Genomic DNA, 22,910 nt, shown 5'->3' with positions numbered 1-22,910 from the left:
AAGTAAATAGAAGCTTCACCTTTCAACACAGTTTCCACTTATTCACAAGAACAACTTACATTATTATTTGCTAGAATTATTAAACATATCTAAAAAGGTTAAGAGGAATAAGAAAACATTTGTTTCTAAGATTACATAAAAAGGGAAGCTTTAAAACAGGTGTTATAGAATTAAAAAAAATGTTTAAGTCTCTTTAAAGTAAATGGTCCCCCTTTAAAACCTTTTTACCAATACAATGAATGTTTCTGATGATGTTCATTTAGGAGTTAAAATCTTTGACATATGTCTATTCTGGCTTTGTTTTGAAAATAAGAACTTGGGATTCGGTTTATCAGGTGTAAACAGACTGAAAGCATCTGTCACTTTCTCAAAGCTCTTGTGTTTACATAAGTGTTAGCATGTATTTATAAGGCGTATGAGGTGCAGAATAGTATCATAACCGGACCGAGTGTACAGAGACTCTTCAGTGTTCTCAAGTTCTATCATCATGGATTGGCATTTGTGTCTGCTTCTTTCTTTGCTTGGGGTGTTTGCTACTGAAGGTAAGTCATATGTTCAATGTTAGTCAATATGCTGAATAACAACTGGTTTATGTATGTGTACAATCACTAGAAATATTTCCTACATTTTGTTTACTCAGAAGGTACATTTATGTAATTTTTTCACCATTCCTGTCATTTTAAAATCAGATTACATTTTTCCATCATGAACTAAACTTTGAAGAATGTCTAGAATGCCCTTTTTTCATAATCTGGTCAAAATATGATTAAAAAAAGCATAAAAGTACAGTAAATGTTTTTAATGTGTGAAGATACAATAGCTTTGTTTGAGGAACAGACCAAAATGCATTCATTATTCACTTAAAATAGTGGAAAAGAAAGGATGTGATGTGGGCAAGTATGGTAACCCATACTCTGAATTTGTGCTCTGCATTTATCTATCCAAGTGCACACACACATCAGTGATTTGTGAACAGACACACGGAGCATTGCTATACATAATCCCAGGTTTGACATCAATGACAAAACATAAGAATATATGACATTTTACATCCATTAACATCAAATGTGTCAATACACAAAGTTTATGTTGATTTTATTGGTTGGTTTCAGGAAATGAAAAAGAGAAATTCAGGTTTGGCTATGTGTGCACTTGCTTACCCGTATACCATGAACTGTACACAAACACTCTTGTGTGATATTATGAATATGTACATATTGTATAATATGTCAGTTTGTTATTGTAAATGATGTGCTGTTTAGGGTCAACTTTTTACTTTTCCTCCTTACACATGAACAACCAAAGTCATAATGTAGAACTTCACATTAATATCAAATATTATGTACATTTTAAAATGAATGTGAAAGTGTACTGATACAAGCTACTGTCCGAGCTGCACCTGCACAAACACTTACACAAATATCTGCTATTTCACTATTGCATAATCAGTTAAAATTATAATTCTGTGCATTGAATGTTATTTGAAGTGAAACAGCCTCAATGTGAATTTTTGGACATTTTAGTATTGTCCTGGGCTGCATCTCCAAAAAACATTGTAAGCTTCATGCATAGGGTATTCTTTGGATTTGGGAGTGTTTCTTGGGTTCTGAAAGTCACATTACTACAATGAGCTCTTGATAGTTGAATCCTCATGATATTACTGCTTTAAATAGCTGTAGTTAAGAAAGAATGATTTCTAGTAAAATTTTCTTGTTTTCTGTGTTTTTCCCTCTGGTTTTACATCAGCCACCACCACAAAGCACATGAAGGACTTCATCAGAGCTGTGGAGAGCATTGAGGCTGTGAATCCAGGTCTTCAGATGCTCGATGTGGTGAAAGGTCTACGTAAGGCTGCTGGCTTTGATACAGACCTCATCAAGCGATACCTCGGTGACCTCAGTGATGCACATGACCTTGTGTCAGATCCATCAGTCACTTCTTATGTTAGCGAGGTCATTAATCACAGCCTGTCAGAGATGGGGAAGGAGAAAGGTGTGGTTCTCACGTTAGATGGTTCAAATGTGGCGTTGGCCCCAATGCTCCTTGGACTTGAGGCTGGGCTGCAGTCCACCGTCCAAGGCTTTTATCCTTTAACCTTGACCCACAACCTGGTCACTTCATTTCTACATCATGTCCACAATGAACAAACCACTCTTCCTTTTGGCACTAAAGGGTTCTGGGATAGCATCTCATCCCCAAATGTCTACAGTCTCTCTGATTTGCCCTCCTTGGCCACAGACGCCCTAATAATCGGAGGTATGGATGGGTTCATTCTCGGGTCAGAAGTTTCCACGTCTAATGATCATGAGCGATCGCTGAGTGACCTGCTGAAGAGTTACTACAGTCACCAGCCTGGCGCCGCAGGGTTGGACGCATTGCCCCGTCTGATCAGTCAAAAACGAAGGATGAACTTCAAAAAGCTCGTCAGCTTCTCTTCGCTGAAAAGCCAGATGGTCCAGGCTCTAACAGTTCACCGCAACTTAAACGAGTCTGAGAGGAAGAGGCTGGATGATGTAATGAACGAAGGCTTTGACCAGTTCGTCCATGTATATGCAGGTAATTAAACATAATTATGTTTTCCATTTTATACTGATACAAATATTTTAAAGATACAGGTGCATTTCAATAAATTAGTATGGTGCTCAGGAGAGAACATGGTCAGTTCACTTAGATTTGCAGTGGCCCCGACGTATTATCACATTCCCATGACAAAACTAAGTGAACCGACCATGTCTTCTCCTGGGCACCATAAATTAGAATGTCGTAGAAAAGTTCATTTATTCAGCAATTCAACTCAAATTGCACACAGACTAAATTAAAGTCTTTGGTTCTTTTAATTGTGATGATTTTGACTCACATTTATCAAAAAAAAAAAATCAATATCTCAACAAATTAGAATACTTCATAAGACCAATAATAAAAAATAACAAAAAAACTTTTTTGGGAATTGTTGGAAAGTATGTTCATTTACTGTACATGTACTCAATACTTGGTAGGTGCTCCTTCTGCTTTAATTACTGCCTCAATATAGTGTGGCATGGAGGTGATCAGTTTGTGGCACTGCTGAGGTGGAATGGAAGCCCAGATTTCTTTGACAGTGGCCTTCAGCTCATCTACATTTTTTGGTCTCTTGTTTCTCATTTTCTTCTTGACAATACCCCATAAATTCTCCATAGAGTTCAGATCTGGTGAGTTTGCTGGCCAGTCAAGCACACCAACAATCAATCAATCAATCAATCACCTTTATTTATATAGTGCTTTAAACAAAATACATTGCGTCAAAGCACTGAACAACATCCATTTGGAAAACAGTGTGTCAATAATGCAAAATGATAGTTAAAGGCAGTTCATCATTGAATTCAGTTATGTCATCTCTGTTCAGTTTAAGTAGTGTCTGTGCATTTATTTGCAATCAAGTCAACGAAATCGCTGTAGATGAAGTGACCCCAACTAAGCAAGCCAGAGGCGACAGCGGCAAAGAACCGAAACTCCATCGGTGACAGAATGGAGAAAAAAAACTTGGGAGAAACCAGGCTCAGTTGGGGGGCCAGTTCTCCTCTGACCAGACGAAACCAGTAGTTCAATTCCAGGCTGCAGCAAAGTCAGATTGTGCAGAAGAATCATCTGTTTCCTGTGGTCTTGTCCTGGTGGTCCTCTGAGACAAGGTATTTACAGGGGATCTGTATCTGGGGCTCTAGTTGTCCTGGTCTCCGCTGTCTTTCAGGGCAGTAGAGGTCCTTTCTAGGTGCTGATCCACCATCTGGTCTGGATACGTACTGGATCTGGGTGACTGCAGTGACCCTCTGATCTGGACACAGACTGGATCTGGTGGCCACGGTGACCTCGGAACAAGAGAGAAACAGACAAATATTAGCGTAGATGCCATTCTTCTAATGATGTAGAAGGTACATGTTATGTGAAATGTTTACGGTTCCGGTTTACCTTATTAATGCAGCCTAAAAATCCTTTAACGGATTTGGATATTAAAAGCATATTAGTATGTTATGTGTATGCCAGGTTAAAGAGATGGGTCTTTAATCTAGATTTAAACTGCAAGAGTGTGTCTGCCTCCCAAACAATGTTAGGTGGGTTATTCCAGAGTTTAGGCGCCAAATAGGAAAAGGACCTGCCGCCCGCAGTTGATTTTGATATTCTAGGTATTATCAAATTTTCTGAGTTTTGGGAACGTAGCGGACGTAGAGGAGTATAATGTAAAAGGAGCTCATTCAAATACCGAGGTGCTAAACCATTCAGGGCTTTGTAAGTAATAAGCAATATTTTAAAATCTATACGATGTTTGATAGGGAGCCAGTGCAGCGATGACAGGACCGGGCTAATATGGTCATACTTCCTGGTTCTAGTAAGAACTCTTGCTGCTGCATTTTGGACTAGCTGTAGTTTGTTTACGAAGCGTGCAGAACAACCACCCAATAAAGCATTACATTAATCTAACCTTGAGGTCATAAATGCATGGATTAACATTTCTGCATTTGACATTGAGAGCATAGGCCGTAATTTAGATATATTTTTGAGATGGAAAAATGCAGTTTTACAAATGCTAGAAACGTGGCTTTCTAAGGAAAGATTGCGATCAAATAGCACACCTAGGTTCCTGACTGATGACGAAGAATTGAAAGAGCAACCATCATGTCTTAGACAGTGTTCTAGGTTATTACAAGCAGAGTTTTTAGGTCCTATAATTAACACCTCTGATTTTTTCTGAATTTAGCAGTAAGAAATTACTCGTCATCCAATTTTTTATATCGACTATGCATTCCATTAGTTTTTCAAATTGGTGTGTTTCACCGGGCCGCGAAGAAATATAGAGCTGAGTATCATCAGCATAACAGTGAAAACTAACACCATGTTTCCTGATGATATCTCCCAAGGGTAACATATAAAGCGTGAAGAGTAGCGGCCCTAGTACTGAGCCTTGAGGTACTCCATACTGCACTTGTGATCGATATGACACATCTTCATTCACTGCTACGAACTTATGGCGGTCATATAAGTATGATTTAAACCATGCTAATGCACTTCCACTGATAACAACAAAGTGTTCAAGTCTATGCAAAAGAATGCTGTGGTCAATTTTGTCAAACGCAGAACTAAGATCCAATAAAACTAATAGAGAGATACACCCACGATCAAATGATAAGAGCAGATCATTTGTTACTCTAAGGAGAGAAGTCTCAGTACTATGATACGGTCTAAATCCTGACTGGAAATCCTCACATATACCATTTTTCTCTAAGAAGGAATATAATTGTGAGGATACCACCTTTTCTAGTATCTTGGACAGAAAAGGGAGATTCGAGATTGGTCTGTAATTAACTAGTTCTTTGGGGTCAAGTTGTGTTTTTTTTAATGAGAGGCTTAATAACAGCCAGTTTGAAAGTTTTGGGGACATGTCCTAATGACAATGAGGAATTAATAATAGTCAAAAGAGGACCTATGACTTCTGGAAGCACCTCTTTTAGGAGCTTAGATGGTATAGGGTCTAACATACATGTTGTTGGTTTAGATGATTTAACAAGTTTATACAATTCTTCCTCTCCTATAATAGAGAATGAGTGGAACTGGTCCTCAGGGGGTCTATAGTGCACTGTCTGGTGCGATACTGTAGCTGACGGCTGAATGGTTGCAATTTTATCTCTAATAGTATCAATTTTAGAAGTAAACTAGTTCATAAAGTCATTACTGCTGTGGTGTTGGGAAATGTCAACACTTGTTGAGGCTTTATTTTTCGTTAATTTAGCCACTGTATTGAATAAATACCTGGGGTTATGTTTGTTTTCTTCTAAAAGAGAAGAAAAGTAATCAGATCTAGAAGTTTTTAATGCTTTTCTGTAGGATATGCTACTTTCCCGCCAAGCAATACGAAATAACTCTAGTTTTGTTTTCCTCCAGCTGCGCTCCATTTTTCAGGCTGCTCTCTTTAGGGTGCGAGTATGCTCATTATACCATGGTGTCAAACTGTTTTCCTTTACCTTCCTTAGGCGTAAAGGAGCAACTATATTTAAAATGCTAGAAAAGACAGAGTCCATAGTTTCTGTTACATCATCAAGTTGTTCTGAGGTTTTGGAGATGCTAAGGAATTTGGATACATCAGGAAGTTAACTTAAAAAGCAGACTTTTGTGGTAGAAGTGATGGTTCTTTGATACTTGTAACAAGAAGTAGAATTTACAATTTTGGCTATATGAAGTTTGCACAGAACTAAATAATGATCTGACATATCATCACTTGGCTGAATAATTTCAACACTATCAACATCAATTCCATGTGACAGTATTAAATCTAGAGTATGATTAGAGTATCATTAACATTTGTTTCTCTGGATAATGTTATATGTAACACCATTACTTCAAACGAGTTATACTTGAAGCCTGCCCTCTGAGAAATCCTGAAAACGTTGTTATAAATTGAAGCAACACCTCCACCTTTGCCTTTTAAACGTGGCTCGTGTTTATAACAGTAATCTTGAGGGGTGGACTCATTTAAAATAATGTAATCATCAGGTTTTAGCCAGGTTTCTGTCAAACAGAGCACATCTATATTATGATCAGTTATCATATTATTTACAAAAAGTGTTTTCATAGAAAGGGATCTGATATTCAATAAGCCAAGCTTTATCATTTGTTTATCCATATTGCATTTGTTTTTTATTTGTTGAACCTCAATTAAATTCTTAACCTTAACTTGGTTTGGAGGTTTTTTGTATTTTCTAGTTCGGGGAACAGACACAGTCTCTATAGTGTGATATCTAGGTGAAAGAGTCTCTATGTGCTGAGAATTAGCTGACCTCTGTCACAGGAGGCAGCCAGCAGACGGTCGGTTTAGCCAGTCTGTCTGCTTCCTGACCTGGGCTCCAGTTAGTCAAGTATAAACACTAAGACTATTTGCCATATTTCTAGAGAGAAGAGCAGCTCCACCCCGGGAGGGATGAAGACCATCTCTTTTAAACAGGTCAGGTCTGCCCCAAAAGCTCGTCCAATTGTCTATGAAACCTATGTTATGCTGCGGGCACCACTTAGACATCCAGCCATTGAGTGAGGACAATCTGCTATGCATCTCGTCTCCACGGTAAGCAGGGAGGGGACCAGAGCATATTAGTGTCTGACATCGTGCTTGCAAGTTCACACACCTCTTTAAAGTTATTTTTAGTGATCTCCGACTGGCGAAGTCGAACATCATTAGCGCCAGCATGAATAACAATCATACTGTATTTACGTTTAGCATTTGCCAGCACTTTTAAATTTGCCAAGATGTCAGGCGCTCTGGCTCCCGGTAAACATTTGACTATGGTGGCTGGTGTCTCTATATTCATGTTCCGTACAATAGAATCACCAATAACTAGAGCACTTTCATCAGGTTTCTCAGTGGGTGCATCACTGAGTGGGGAGAACCTATTTAATGTTTTGATCAGAACAGAAGAGCGGTGTTTTGACCCACGACTACGCTGCCTCACTGTCACCCAGTTGCCCTGCTGCTGGGGCTCTGTTGCCGGAACCGAACAATGTACAGGAATCCCTGAGGTAGACGCATCCAAAGCCGTATCTAGAGCCCTAACATTCTTACTGTCCTCAATTAAAGTTTGGATGCGTGTCTCTAATTCTGAAATCTTCTCTGTCAGCCTAACTATTTCCCTGCATTTATCACATGTGAATCCCTCATCAGCGACAGAGATAGATAAACTGTACATGTGGCAAGAGGTGCAAATAACGATAGAAGCCGAAGCCATTACTCACCGTGCTTGATGAAATATTCTTACTGCGGTTGTTTGATGAACTTGTGAAAAACTGGAGCGAGAGAGAGGAGAGGAGAAAAGAAAACGCTAATGACAAGCTAACGAGTGCTAACGCTTTGCAGGTGTACTGCACTCACGGAAAAGTGAACGATCAAAGTTAATCTGATAAGATTGATAGATAATATCAGAAATATGGTGTGAATTAAGTTATATTTTACCACTTCAAAAAACAAACAAACAGACAGTGATAGTAAGATAAAGATTCTAGAGAAAAAAATAAAATTAAAACAGCTACACAGAGCTACGATTAGCTACAGAAGACCAACAGGAAGTAGAGAAAACACTGTCCAACAGCGACACCCGCAGGCAGGAGTCAATGTCATTTAACATTCATACATGAATAATAATAACAACACCATTGTCATTTAACCAACTCTTGGCTATGAGCTTCTCCACCCTTCCTCCAGAATCAAGGACCTTGGTTTCCAAATGAAATGCAAAACTGGGCAACATTCCAGTTCTTCTTCTCCTCAGCCCAGGTAAGATGCCTCTGATGTTGTCTTTGGTTCAGGAGTGGCTTAACAAGAAGAATACGACAACTGCCAAATTCCTTGACACGTCTGTGTGTGGTGGCTCTTGATGCCTTGACCCCAGCATTCCTTGTGAAGTTTACTCAAATTCTTGAATTTATTTTTCTTAACCATCCTCATAAGACTGTGGTTCTATCATTTGGTTGTGTAAATTTTTCTTCCACACTTTTCCCTTCCACTCAACTTTCTGTTAACATGCTTAGAAACAGCACTCTGTGAACAGCCAGATTCTTTGGCAATGTATGTTTGAGGCTTACCCTCCTTGTGAAGGGTGTCAATGATTGTCTTCTGGACAACTGTCAGATCAGCAGTCTTCCCCATGATTGTGTAGCATAGTGAACCAAACTGAGAAACCATTTTGAAGGCTCACAAAACTTTTGCAGGTGTTTTGAGTTGATTAGCTGATTGGCATGACATCATGTTCTAATTTGTTGAGATATTGAATGTGTGGGTTTTTGTTAATTGTGAGCCAAAATCATCACAGTTATAAAAACCAAAGACTTAAACTACTTCAGTCTGTGTGCACTGAATTTATTTAATACACAAGTTTCACAATTTGAGTTGAATTACTGAAATAAATGAACTTTTCGACATTCTAATTTATCTTTTTTTATGAAATTCTAAGCTGACTTTGTTTTATAATTTTAAACTACCAAGTAAATTTATTTATTAAGGACCAATGTAAACATACAGAATGATTTATTTACAAACTGTATGTAAATGTTTTAATTATATATTGAAATAAATAAATACAAAATTGTGTAATATAACTATTCTTTATTTTACAATTTGTGTTCTTTTTAATGGTATGTTTTAAGATGACTTAAAGGTGCTGTATGTATTTTTTGGCTGTACTAAAGCATAAAGATACCATGATATGTTTCCAGAGTTTTAAAAAACATGCTAAGTTCACATACTTGTTTCTCTGAATATTTTTTAAAGGGTTTTTTAACTTTGAAATGCACATACCGTGTTTGAATGTGTTTTTGTTTTGGTTTGTGGGATTCTGCCAGCTGCTAATTTACACAGTAGAATTTCGGAACCCTGGGTTGCCAGCTGTCTGAAAACACAGCATATTGTAGTCATGTACGACAGCAAATGCATTTGATCAGAGATTGCAGATTCTACCCGTCCTAAAAGCCTCTGCATCAGTCTGCTCGTTGACTAGAGGCCAAGAAGACATGGAGCCAGGGTCATACTGCAGGCCTGGAGGGCCATGGGTGAGCTGGTGGCTCAAGGGACCAAGGTGGGGACCCATAAGACTACCACAGGCAGACCCAGAGGGATGAGGGAACCTCATGCAATGGTGGAGACAAGGGCACATGAAGCCATGGTCGAGCTGGAGGGTGGAATGTCAAGCTGAAGTCAGGGGCTCAGTAGATGAAGGCAGAGAAAGGGAACCCTCATGCCAAGGCAGAGCTGGAGACTAGAAGGCCCAAGGTGAATCAGAGCACCCAGATGGAGCTGACTGAGGATGAGCTGAGGGACTGACAGGAGCCAGCAGAGGCAAGACAACAAACGAAAGTGAAAAAATTCCCTCAAGCACCGATCATGGGCAGGGTTGCCCTAGACTGCTCGCTGAGACGAGTATGGTAAAATATGCAGGTTGAGTGGTCAGGGAATGAGGTGAGTTTATCCAGTTCTCCCTCAAGGGAACAATCTCCTTGCTCTAGGCAGAGCTGCGGAACAGCTGGCAAGTCTATGGGGGGAGGAAACAAAAAACAAGAAAATGCTGCAAAATTCAAACTGTATGACTCCTGTCTTTTGTCATGGGAAGCTGTAGTATAAGTAAAGCTCAAAGACAAATAATCCAAGAGAACAGTCTTTAATTCAAAACGCACTCAGGAAAACGCAGTAAAGCTGGGCTCACACTGAGATTTTCAACAGTCCTTTAGGATTGTACTTGTCAGACTGTATGAACATGATGATCATGTCACAGTGTGGGATCTCAGTTGTCATTAATGTCATACTGTATGACAGTCAACACCCTTAAAATGGGTGTGCGCAAGAAAACTTCTCCGGAGTTCTACATACAACTCATACACATTCATGGACTATGAGCTGTATTGCACGCTGGTCTGTAATGTTGGCTATCATTGAAAGTATATGAATGGAAGCAATTTGGGCGTATTTAAGAAGTATAGTGGCAACACTACACACCCACATCAAAACAGCAGTGCAACTGGTCTTTATCATAGCAAAGGCAACGTTTCATATGAAATCCGGAGGACAGGAGCGCCGGAGTTAATGCGGTTAGAAGAAACCTCTAACAGTAATTCTGATCATGGCTTTTCTTGAAAAATGGTTACAGTTTGGTGTTCGTTGTAGGATATGTCACACTGTAGGACTGTGTGCCAAATCTTCTGACACTGCCAGAATTTCTTTAGAGGTAAAATTTGATCGCAACTGTCAATAATTGGCTGTCGGTGAACATGTAAAATCAGTGATCAAAGACAACAGATTTTAGCCTAGGATTATAGGAATCTTTTAGGATTTAAAAAAAAAAATTCTCAGACGACCAAAAACCTGGGTCTGAGAAGGAGGGGAAGGGAGAAACAACTCTCTCCAATATATTCAATATGGACTTCAGTACCCATTTCAACTGCTAGCTTTCAAAATTACATATGGCACCTTTAATTTTTTGCTGTATTTAACAGACATTTTATATAATTTTACTGTTAAGTAATATCATTTAAGCACTACAAATTAGCACACTTTATTTGCGACAAATTTGCAATCTGTCAGTAGCAATATTGGATTCTCACATTGTGTTTTTCCCTCTCAAGTCTGTCCAAACATCATCACGCGGTCTCAATGGGGAGCTGCAGCTTTCATTGGTTCTCCCTCCTATCTGTCTCTCCCTGTGCCTTATCTTTTCATCCACCACACATATCAACCCTCCAAGCCTTGCACCACCTTCGATCAATGTGCCAGTGACATGCGCTCCATGCAGCGTTACCACCAGCAATCCAATGGATGGTCCGACATTGGATACAGGTTAGGAAAGCCCCAATTTGGACCATAATGACCATTATGCAGTTACATTTCTTATAGTTATCATTATTCGTCCCCCTATAGTTTTGTTGCAGGTTCTGATGGAAACCTGTATGAAGGCCGAGGCTGGAATTGGGTCGGTGCCCACACTTACGGGTACAACTCCAGAGGCTATGGTGTCAGCTTTATTGGAGATTATACCTCCACGCTCCCCATCAAGAGTGCGATGGACATGGTGAGGTACGACTTCACAAGCTGTGCTGTGAACGGTGGTCGATTGTCTTCATCTTACTCCTTATACGGACACAGGCAAGCTACTTCCACTGACTGCCCAGGAAACTCCTTCTACCGTGAAATCCAGACATGGGAGCGTTACCAGGTAAAAAGATAAACAAATGATTAATGGGATTTATTATACTTACTTGGTTCTGACTATAAAGAATGTATTGCAATAACAGTTCAGACCTTAACTGTGTCTTTGTGTTTCTCTGCTTTGCTCTACAGAGTTATTTGCCTTGAGGATTGTGGAATCAACAATGAATGCAATCACCTAATTGTGTCTCTGTAAATCAGTACATGTATTACATGTATTGGTCATAATAAATGCATAATAAATTCCTTTTGAAAATCATACCTGTTATTATTAATATTATTTGTAATTATACATTACAATAAAAATGTATCTAGTCAAGTAGTCATTAATCAAGGCCAATTGGCACAATCTAATTTGCCCTTAAGTGTTCAAAAGTAAAGTACCTTTACAAAGTGCTAATGTCCAAGTACATTATTTTGATCAGACACATCAGCACCCTAATTTACTAGAGATGCACCAATAGCTGTCACAGTTTGAATTTCTTAATGACAAAAAAGTCTCTCCTACTGTAACTACTGCTGTAAATTATACAGGGAACTACAATATTATAATATTACAGGTTATAATTAACCATAGAATTGTATTTAACTGCTTTTTTCAGATATAAACATCACACTCAAAAACTGAAATGTCTGTATACAATTTATTTGCATACAAGGTACTTTCCATAAACACCTGTCTTCATGCAAGATTTATTTTTAAACACATATACAATTAAAAGTTGAGAAGCTCCTATTTAGTGTTTTTCATCCAAACTAAAGAACTGTGAACACTGAATAACATTTTCTGAGGTACATACAACGTCAAATTACATATTGTTCACAAGCTATGATATTATTGTCTTTCCACAGACAAAAAGATACAACTTCCATTGATTGAAATACATGGGAAGTCTTATTCATTTCTATGAACCAGTTTTTTTGAATGGTTCATATCCAAAAATTTAAATGTATTGCATAATATAATCACATAATTACATAAATTGCATGTATATTTTTAACATTTTATATTCATGGTATACTGAAACATTCAAATTGTCACATGTGTAAATTCACATTGCTGATTATTACCTCAAAAGAACTAATTGTTCATGAATCAGACATCACTGCTGGGATTGGTTACAGAGCTATTTGAAAAGCTGTTGGGCTCCAAAGAACCATGGTGAGAGACATTATCTTCAAATGAATAAAACTTGGCACAGTAGCGAACCTTGCTGTAGAAGTGGACAATCTTCCAAAATTTCTTCAAGAGCACAGCAATGACTCATCCAGGAAGTCACAAAAGATTCAAGGAAAACATATAAGGAACAACAAGCCTCTCTTGCATTAATAATTCTATCAATATAAAATACAAATAAGATAATTATGCTCTCTACCACAAAATCTTGGAAAAGAATGTCTGGCCTTCAGTCAGCAAGACAGTGATCCAAAGCAAATGAGTAAGGCCACTCCTGAATGGCTCGAGAAAAAGCTAAATTAGTTTTGTAGTAGCCTTTCTTAAAGTCAATTTATATAAATTCAGTTCCTTTGGCATCACATTAAAAGGGAACTTTGTGCTTGAAAAGTTACTGGACCAAAATTCCACCACAAAGCTATTTCAAGGTTGGGGGTTCGAATCCCAGGGAACACATGTTAAGAGAAAATTGCTAGCCTGAATGCAATGTAAATCGCGCCTGCCAAGTGCATTCATTTAATTTAATTTGATTTAAATTTTTATCTTTGTTTCTCATGTCTCTGTTGTCTTGTGTCAGCAAATGGCTTTGTTGTTGTTGTTTTTTGACAGTCACCAGACCCCCTTGTTAGCCCTTGTCTAGTCCTTGCTGGTCTCATTGTGCTCACCTGTTCCTTGTGTTCTTTTGTCTTCTTTATAGTTTCCCTTGCCCTCTTGTTTTTGCCAGTTTGTGGTCACTCCTATCTTCACAGTCACTATCTCTGTCTGTGGATGTGGTTCCTGTCTCCTTGGTCTTGGTTGGTCTTCTGCCCTTGTCCCATCTAGTCCTTTGTTATAGTTCTTCGTTCTTGTCCTGCTACTTGTTTTTGTATTTGGTCAATTTTTATGTTTTCATTTTTGGTCGATATTTTTTATTTATTTATTTTGTTATTTGTGTTGGTCAATTTAATTATTTCCTAATTTCTTTTTTTTTTTTTTTTGTCTTTTTACCATATCTTTTGTTTTTGTTTTCTATGCCCCTGCCTGTCATTGTGTTCCTGTGGTGCCTTGTCCTGTTTTGTTTTCTTGTATTGTTAGAGTTCCCATCCAGACCTGTTCCCGTAAGTTGCTGCCACTGGTTTCCCTTGCCTGGAACCTGATCCCCTTCAGAGTCTGCAGTCAAGTATCTAAGCTCAGGTCTGTGGTGCCTTTCTAGGTTCTCTCCAGCTGCCTGCTCTTGCTGCTTCCTCTGATGATATTCTGCCAGTTGAGGTCCAAGGCTGTTCCAGTGGTCTTCCCTGGTTGTCTCTGTATCTGTTAACTGTGTTCTGTGCTTTTTGATACACCCTTGACACTCCTTGGATCCTGTTAAATTTTGTTTTTATTTTTGTAACAATTTAGTATGAGATTTATATATATATATATATATATATATATATATATATATATATATATATATATATATATATATATATATATATATATATAGATAGATATATAAACACAGATGAAATCAAGACACAAACACTTTTCCGCAGAACTATACACACAGTCTATTGTGTTTGCTATCAAAAAGATATTTAATTATTTTATTCTACCACAGCATAGTTAGATTTGTAAATATACAAAATTCATATTAGCTACATTTTCTGATTTTTATTACATTCTATCAATGTAAAAATAAGGTCAAATTAAAGATCAAAAGATCAAAATAATGTACATTAACATTATCACTTTTGTAAAAGAACTTTGTTTTCGACCAGAAGTATTCAAGGCAAATTAGATTTTTGCCAGTTTGCCTTAGATTATTAGACTAGATTCATTTATAATGTTATGTGAAAGAAAAACACGAACAAATAGATATGATTTTTACTATGCATTTATTATGAGTGAAGTACTGTTTTCCAGAGACACAATTAGATGTTCATTGTTGATGTCACAGTCATCAAGGCAAATAACTCTGTAGAGAAAAGCAGAGAAACACACACAGACACACAGTTATGGTCTGAACTGTGACCACAATCTATTTGGAGAAGTCAGAACTTCATAAATACAATAAATCCTAAGAATCAGCAATCTTTTTACCTCCCAATGAGACCAGTTCTGGATTTCACGGTAGAGGGAGTTTCCAGGGCATTCTGTGGAATCGGCTTGTCTGTGTCCGTACAAGCTGTAATATGAGGACAGTCTGCCTCCGTTCACAGCGCAGCTTGTGAAGTCGTACCTCACCATGTCCAGCGCACTCCTGATGGGGAGCGTGGAGGTATAATCTCCAATGAAACAGACACCATAGCTTATGGAGTTGTACCCGTAAGCATGGGCACCGACCCAATTCCAGCCTCGGCCTTCATACAGGTTTCCATCAGAACCTGCAACAAAACTACAAACAAACAACAATAGTGATTAGATATTATACTAATTCTGTACAGCACATGAAATACTGTTAAAGGGCTTTATGGTACAGAATGTTGTCTAACAGACCAGGACTTTCCTAACCTGTATCCAATGTCGGACCATCCATTGGTTTGCTGGTGGTAGCGCTGCATGGAGCGCATGTCACTGGCACATTGATCGAAGGTGGTGCAAGGCTTGGAGGGTTGATATGTGTGGTGGATGAAAAGATACGGCACAGGGAGAGACAGATAGGAGGGAGAACCAATGAAAGCTGCAGCTCCCCATTGAGACCGAGTGACGATCTTGGGACAGACTGTTTTTAGGAGGAAAAGAATGAGTAAAAGATGAGTAAAATTATGGAAATAGCCACAGTTTTAAATTGCTAAATAATTGAGTCATTGTAAAAAAAAATAAAAATAAAAAAAAATATAAAAATTTATTTATATCAGTATACAATATTTTAAATATTGTATAAGTAATAAGAGTATATATATATATATATATATATATATATATATATATATATATATATATATATATATATATATATATATATATACATATAAAATAAAAAATGTTTTTCAGTCAGTTTAATGTTTGGTTACTTCTATTTATTATTATTTTTATTACTTATTTATTGCTATGAAAACACTAAATTAAAAGTGAATATTGTTAAATAAAGGTGATGTATTTAAATAAATATATAACATTTTTTTATAAAATAAGAAATTGATCAGAGAATAAATAAACTGGATTACTTACCTGCATATATATGAACAAACTGGTCGAAGCCTTCGTTCATTACATCATCCAGCCTCTTCCTCTCAGACTCGTTTAAGTTGCGGTGAACTGTTAGAGCTTGGACCATCTGGCTTTTCAGCGAAGAGAAGCTGACGAGCTTTTTGAAGTTCATCCTTCGTTTTTGACTGATCAGACGGGGCGATGCGTCCAACCCTGCGGCGTCAGGCTGGTGACTGTAGTAACTCTTCAGCAGGTCACTCAGCGATCGCTCATGATCATTAGACGTGGAAACTTCTGACCCGAGAATGAACCCATCTATACCTCCGATTATTAGGGCGTCTGTGGCCAAGGAGGGCAAATCAGAGAGACTGTAGACATTTGGGGATGAGATGCTATCCCAGAACCCTTTAGTGCCAAAAGGAAGAGTGGTTTGTTCATTGTGGACATGATGTAGAAATGAAGTGACCAGGTTGTGGGTCAAGGTTAAAGGATAAAGGCCTTGGACGGTGGACTGCAGCCCAGCCTCAAGTCCAAGGAGCATTGGGGCCAACGCCACATTTGAACCATCTAACGTGAGAACCACACCTTTCTCCTTCCCCATCTCTGACAGGCTGTGATTAATGACCTCGCTTACATAAGAAGTGACTGATGGATCTGACACAAGGTCATGTGCATCACTGAGGTCACCGAGGTATCGCTTGATGAGGTCTGTTTCAAAGCCAGCAGCCTTACGTAGACCTTTCACCACATCGAGCATCTGAAGACCTGGATTCACAGCCTCAATGCTCTCCACGGCTCTGATGAAGTCCTTCATGTGCTTTGTGGTGGTGGCTGATGGAAAACCAGAGGGAAAAACACAGAAAACAAGAACATTTAAATGTTTACTCAACCACAGACATTAAAGAAATAATTTATGAGTCATTAAATACATTTAAAAAAAGAAAGAAAAGAAAATATACTTACCTTCAGCAGCAAACACCACAAGTAAAGAAAGAAGCAGACACAAATGCCAATCCATGATGACAGAACTCGAGAACACTGAAGAGTCTCTGTACACTCTGTCCGGTTATGATACTATCCTGCACTTCATACGCCTTATAAATACATGCTAACACTTACGTAAACACATGCTGATAAACGAGTATGTTCCATGATATAAAGATTTAGCTTTGAGAAAGTGACAGATGCTTTCAATCTGTCTTAAATAAACTTGCAGTTGAATAAACCACCCATGATATTAATGAATATATCAAGAATCTTCAATTCTTGCATCACATTAAAGTCTATTGTATTCTGTAAAAGTGTAAGTGAATTATGGTAAAGGGGAAAACTACACTTCATCTGAATTATGCATAATACTTTATAATTAAGTCCCATTAGTTAACATCAGTTAATGCACTTATTAACATTACCAGTGAGCAATACATTTGTTACAGTATCAATAAATAGTACAGTACAGTTGTTAGAATAAATTAGCTCTAAACTAACAGATACAACTTTTGATTTTAATAGTGTATTAGTAAATGTTTCAAATGTAACTAAAATTAATAAATGTATATTGTAAAGCATTACTGATTTATGTTTAAATTTATACTACAACACCCATTTCAAACCATTATTACAGAAAGTGTTTTCTTGCTAATAATCTTTCAGATATATTAAGTAACAGCAAAGATATTTTTTTTATTAATTCTTCTTGTGAATAAGTGGAAACTGTTGATAGATAAAGCTTCTATTTTTTTCCTTAATCTATATCAGCCTTTGATAGGCTTCATCACAAGGTAATTTACCTTACGATATGGTTTATCACAAGGTAAACAACATAACCAAATCACAAAAATAGAAAAGTGACAGTCGGTTTATTTGCATACAAAAAAGAAAAAGAAAAAGACAAGAAACTCCTGAAACATGGCTCAATTCAAAGACCTATCAAAGGATCAAAACTATGGCTCTTTTCTATTTAATTCGACCTTAGTATATTTTCTTCAACTACATAATTAGAAAGGAGGTCCAAAAATTCAGATTGTGGGTGTTTCATTTCAATATTGAAGTACAGAATCATGGATATTTCTAATAATTTAAAGGTGTAATAAAAATTATAATTATTTTTTCAGGTGTTTTCATGCTGCTGAAATTTGCAGCTCATAACCATGTTTTCTATTCAGAAATCAACTTGATGGGAGGCTTGAATTAGTACTAAAGTCAGCCAGTTTCAGATTAATTTAAGCATATTAACTGAATATTCTGCTTCACATACCAGGCCTATCACATTTTGTAAGTAAAATGGGTCAAAATCAACATTTCGTAATGACTTGAAATATTTAACAATTTTTCCTTTCTGCAGGAGATGCTTTTGAAATGTTTACAAGCAGTTAACATTTGATTATGAATGTGTATTTTTTGTATAATAAGTCAATTCTGTTATTATACAAGGTGTTTATTCATTACACCTCATATTAGGCCTACATCTTTTAAATTAAATTATAGATTTAAAATAAATATGTACTAATGCAAGCTGTTCTAGGTTAAAGCAATAGTGCATGTGATGATGATTATGATGCATGTGATTACACGGTCACGGTGATTAAAGGTGAAGTGTGTAATATTGACCGCTAGCGGCTGAAATGGGTATTGCAGCTAATTAAAAAGATATTGGAGACAGTCCTCTCCCTCCTCTATGGGATTAGATCTCTGCCACAAATCTGCGATTTGCACATGCGCGAACTGAGTTTTGTGGAGAAAATGTTTGTCTTGAGAAGAAAGAAGAAAGTATTTTGAGTGCACAAAAATACATTTTGCACTTAATAAGTTTTTGTATGTGTGCATACCTTCTTATTTGTGCGTGCAACGTTTCAGTAGCTTGCTCCCTTGATGCTTGCTCTCAGTGCTCTCTAAATTGCTCTCAATTATTTATTACCAATAAATGAGCCTGCAACATATTAAACTGAAACCACAATTTTATCTGAAAAGCAAAAACAGACGTTATTTATAAAATCAACAAACTGCAACAAAGTGGGAACAAAATGAATCTCTAAATAAAAAAAAACAGGCTAAAAGAAAGTCATCTCACGTCTCTCCGTATACTGCTATCATCACTTGGATTACAGCGTCACGTGCCTTCTTTTTTTTTTTTACAAATGTACAAATATCTTCACGGAACATGATCTTTGCTTAATAAACATATGATTCTTGGCATAATAGGAAAATCAGTAATTGTGACCCATAAAATGTATTTTTGGCTATTGCTGCAATTATACCCATGCCACTTATGACTGGTTTTGTGCTCCAAGGTCACATATATTTATTTACATCTATAAATATAATGAAAATGAAACGGCTAATGTTGTTTAAATCAAGCTCTGTTTCATGATTTAAAATGTAACAAATGTCCATGAAAAAATCTAGCCATTTTTCCATTTGTAATGTTGTTTAAGCTCGTGATGAAGGTTGATAAGAAAAAATAGAAGCTTTATCAATCAACAGTTTCCACTTATTCACAAGAAGAACTAATACTGTTATTTTTCTAAACTCATTTTTAAAAATCTGATTACTAGCAATAAGAAAACCCTTAACTTTAAGATAACATAAAAAGGAAAGGTTTGAAATTGATGTTATAATATTTCTCATTTTTTAAGTCCCGTTGAATAATCTGAAAGTATAAATGTAAACATTATGTAAATGTTAACACTTTACAATATGGTTCCATTTGTTAACATTAGCTTATTAGTTATTAACTGCATTAGCTAGCATGAAAAATATTTCTAAACAGTTTCTTAATCTTTTAAATGTTAACATTGGTAATGTTAATTAATGTATTTATTAGGACCTTATTGTAAAGTGTTACGAATTGTTAAAATGAAGTGTAGTTTTCCCCTTTACCATAATTCACTTACACTTTTATAGAATACAATAGACTTTAATGTGATGCAAGAATCGAAGATTCTTGACATATTCATTAGTATCATGGGTGGTTTATTCAACTGCAAGTTTATTTAAGACAGATTGAAAGCATCTGTCACTTTCTCAAAGCTAAATCTTAATATCATGGAACACACTCGTTTATCAGCATGTGTTTACGTAAGTGTTAGCATGTATTTATAAGGCGTATGAAGTGCAGGATAATATCATAACCGGACAGAGTGAACAGAGACTCTTCAGTGTTCTCGAGTTCTGTCATCATGGATTGGCATTTGTGTCTGCTTCTTTCTTTGCTTGTGGTGTTTGCTGAAGGTAAGTCAGATATTCAGTTTTCTGGTCACCAGAATAATTACTGGTTTATTTATGTGTGCAAGCGCTAGATATGTTACCAAAGTTTATTTTGATTGACTCATAAATGATTAATTTAATGTCTGTGGTTGAGTAAAAATGTAAATGTTCTTGTTTTCCTGTGTTTTTCCCTCTGGTTTTCCATCAGCCACCACCACAAAGCACATGAAGGACTTCATCAGAGCCGTGGAGAGCATTGAGGCTGTGAATCCAGGTCTTCAGATGCTCGATGTGGTGAAAGGTCTACGTAAGGCTACTGGCTTTGATACAGACCTCATCAAGCGATACCTCGGTGACCTCAGTGATGCACATGACCTTGTGTCAGATCCATCAGTCACTTCTTATGTTAGCGAGGTCATTAATCACAGCCTGTCAGAGATGGGGAAGGAGAAAGGTGTGGTTCTCACGTTAGATGGTTCAAATGTGGCGTTGGCCCCAATGCTCCTTGGACTTGAGGCTGGGCTGCAGTCCACCGTCCAAGGCCTTTATCCTTTAACCTTGACCCACAACCTGGTCGCCTCATTTCTACATCATGTCCACAATGAACAAACCACTCTTCCTTTTGGCACTAAAGGGTTCTGGGATAGCATCTCATCCCCAAATGTCTACAGTCTCTCTGATTTGCCCTCCTTGGCCACAGACGCCCTAATAATCGGAGGTATAGACGGGTTCATTCTCGGGTCAGAAGTTTCCACGTCTAATGATCATGAGCGATCGCTGAGTGATCTGCTGAAGAGTTACTACAGTCACCAGCCTGACGCCGCAGGGTTGGACGCATCGCCCCGTCTGATCAGTCAAAAACGAAGGATGAACTTCAAAAAGCTCGTCAGCTTCTCTTCGCTGAAAAGCCAGATGGTCCAGGCTCTAACAGTTCACCGCAACTTAAACGAGTCTGAGAGGAAGAGGCTGGATGATGTCATGAACGAAGGCTTCGACCAGTTTGTTCATATATATGCAGGTAAGTAATCCAGTTTATTTATTCTCTGATCAATTTCTTATTTTATAAAAAAATGTTATATATTTATTTAAATACATCACCTTTATTTAACAATATTCACTTTTAATTTAGTATTTTCATAGCAATAAATAAGTAATAAAAATAATAATAAATAGAAGAAACCAAACATTAAACTGACTGAAAAACTTTTTTTTTATTATATATATATATATATATATATATATATACACACATAAAATATATATACTCTTATTGCTTATAAAATATTTAAAATATTGTATACTGATATAAATAAATTTTTATATTGTTTTTTGTTGTTGTCTTTTTTTTTTTTTTTTTACAATGACTCAATTATTTAGCAATTTACAACTGTGGTTATTTACATTATTTTACTCATCTTTTACTCATTCTTTTCCTCCTAAAAACAGTCTGTCCCAAGATCGTCACTCGGTCTCAATGGGGAGCTGCAGCTTTCATTGGTTCTCCCTCCTATCTGTCTCTCCCTGTGCCGTATCTTTTCATCCACCACACATATCAACCCTCCAAGCCTTGCACCACCTTCGATCAATGTGCCAGTGACATGCGCTCCATGCAGCGCTACCACCAGCAAACCAATGGATGGTCCGACATTGGATACAGGTTAGGAAAATCCTGGTCTGTTAGACAACATTCTGTACCATAAAGCCCTTTAACAGTATTTCATGTGCTGTACAGAATTAGTGTAATTTCTAATCACTATTGTTGTTTGTTTGTAGTTTTGTTGCAGGTTCTGATGGAAACCTGTATGAAGGCCGAGGCTGGAATTGGGTCGGTGCCCATGCTTACGGGTACAACTCCATAAGCTATGGTGTCTGTTTCATTGGAGATTATACCTCCACGCTCCCCATCAGGAGTGCGCTGGACATGGTGAGGTACGACTTCACAAGCTGCGCTGTGAACGGAGGCAGACTGTCCTCATATTACAGCTTGTACGGACACAGACAAGCCGATTCCACAGAATGCCCTGGAAACTCCCTCTACCGTGAAATCCAGAACTGGTCTCATTGGGAGGTAAAAAGATTGCTGATTCTTAGGATTTATTGTATTTATGAAGTTCTGACTTCTCCAAATAGATTGTGGTCACAGTTCAGACCATAACTGTGTGTCTGTGTGTGTTTCTCTGCTTTTCTCTACAGAGTTATTTGCCTTGATGACTGTGACATCAACAATGAACATCTAATTGTGTCTCTGGAAAACAGTACATGTGCTACATGTATCACTTATAATAAATGCATAATAAAAATCATATCTATTGGTTCGTGTTTTATTTATTTTTTCTTCACGTGTCATAGAAAATTAATTAATTAAAAGTAATTTAAAGCAAACTGACAAAATCAAACTTTCCTTGAATTGTTGTGGTCAAAACAATTGTGGATATATTAGGCTATATTAGCCTACTATGTCATTAAAGTGACAAACTTTACACATTCATATACCAGAATTATAGCTGACTTTTAAAAATTGTATAGAAACATATTTTATGTAGCCTATAAATACATTTTTACATAAACTATTTTCTATTTTACAATTTTATATATGTTTCATGTGGATTTCAAAATATGACATTATTTTACAGTTTTGAACTTGAACATTTTTTTTTTCTCTTTAATCTTAAAATTAATGCCATTTTGTCATCCTCGCGCAGTAGTGTGCTGAAG

At 37.1% G+C, this 22,910-nt stretch overlaps 3 protein-coding genes across 6 annotated transcripts in view; 1 reads left to right on the top strand and 2 right to left on the bottom strand.

Annotated features, from left to right (window-relative positions):
• Positions 1-22,910, bottom strand: part of LOC127952830 (N-acetylglucosamine-6-phosphate deacetylase) — a 154,202-nt gene that overhangs the window by 76,383 nt on the left and 54,909 nt on the right. The window lies entirely within an intron of this gene.
• LOC127952824 (N-acetylmuramoyl-L-alanine amidase) lies at positions 384-22,498 on the top strand. Of its 4 annotated transcripts, none has more exons than XM_052551656.1 (5): positions 384-542; positions 20,404-21,213; positions 21,642-21,852; positions 21,969-22,263; positions 22,389-22,498. In XM_052551656.1, the coding sequence occupies exons 1-5, from the start codon at positions 488-490 to the stop codon at positions 22,401-22,403; spliced, it is 1,386 nt and encodes a 461-aa protein (XP_052407616.1). In that variant the 5' UTR covers positions 384-487; the 3' UTR covers positions 22,404-22,498. The 4 variants fall into 4 exon arrangements, with proteins under 4 accessions (XP_052407616.1, XP_052407617.1, XP_052407615.1 ...); XM_052551657.1 differs by lacking the exons at positions 20,404-21,213; positions 21,642-21,852; positions 21,969-22,263 and adding exons at positions 1,747-2,556; positions 11,125-11,335; positions 11,417-11,711 and having other exon boundaries at positions 388-542; XM_052551655.1 differs by lacking the exons at positions 20,404-21,213; positions 21,642-21,852; positions 21,969-22,263; positions 22,389-22,498 and adding exons at positions 1,747-2,556; positions 11,125-11,335; positions 11,417-11,711; positions 11,837-11,963 and having other exon boundaries at positions 388-542.
• On the bottom strand, positions 14,718-17,022 carry LOC127952826 (N-acetylmuramoyl-L-alanine amidase-like). Its single transcript, XM_052551659.1, has 5 exons — positions 16,953-17,022; positions 16,011-16,820; positions 15,351-15,561; positions 14,940-15,234; positions 14,718-14,814 (listed from the first exon to the last, which is right to left on the bottom strand). The coding sequence occupies exons 1-5, from the start codon at positions 17,005-17,007 to the stop codon at positions 14,800-14,802; spliced, it is 1,386 nt and encodes a 461-aa protein (XP_052407619.1). The 5' UTR covers positions 17,008-17,022; the 3' UTR covers positions 14,718-14,799.

Source organism: Carassius gibelio, chromosome B3 (assembly GCF_023724105.1).
Source record: "Carassius gibelio isolate Cgi1373 ecotype wild population from Czech Republic chromosome B3, carGib1.2-hapl.c, whole genome shotgun sequence".
NCBI lineage: Eukaryota > Metazoa > Chordata > Actinopteri > Cypriniformes > Cyprinidae > Carassius > Carassius gibelio.
Note: the sequence above shows the minus strand (reverse complement) of the source record. Positions and strands in the feature narration are given on the sequence as shown.

Coding starts and splice junctions, on each gene's coding strand:
- LOC127952826 (XM_052551659.1), bottom strand. CDS start 17,007: ATGGATTGGCATTTGTGTCTGCTTCTTTCTTTACTTGTGGTGTTTGCT. Junction 16,821..16,952: donor TGTGGTGTTTGCTGCTGAAG/GTAAGTATATTT, acceptor GTTTTCCATCAG/CCACCACCACAAAGCACATG. Junction 15,235..15,350: donor TGGTCCGACATTGGATACAG/GTTAGGAAAGTC, acceptor GTTTGTTTGTAG/TTTTGTTGCAGGTTCTGATG.
- LOC127952824 (XM_052551656.1), top strand. CDS start 488: ATGGATTGGCATTTGTGTCTGCTTCTTTCTTTGCTTGGGGTGTTTGCT. Junction 543..20,403: donor TGGGGTGTTTGCTACTGAAG/GTAAGTCATATG, acceptor GTTTTCCATCAG/CCACCACCACAAAGCACATG. Junction 21,214..21,641: donor GTTTGTTCATATATATGCAG/GTAAGTAATCCA, acceptor TCCTAAAAACAG/TCTGTCCCAAGATCGTCACT.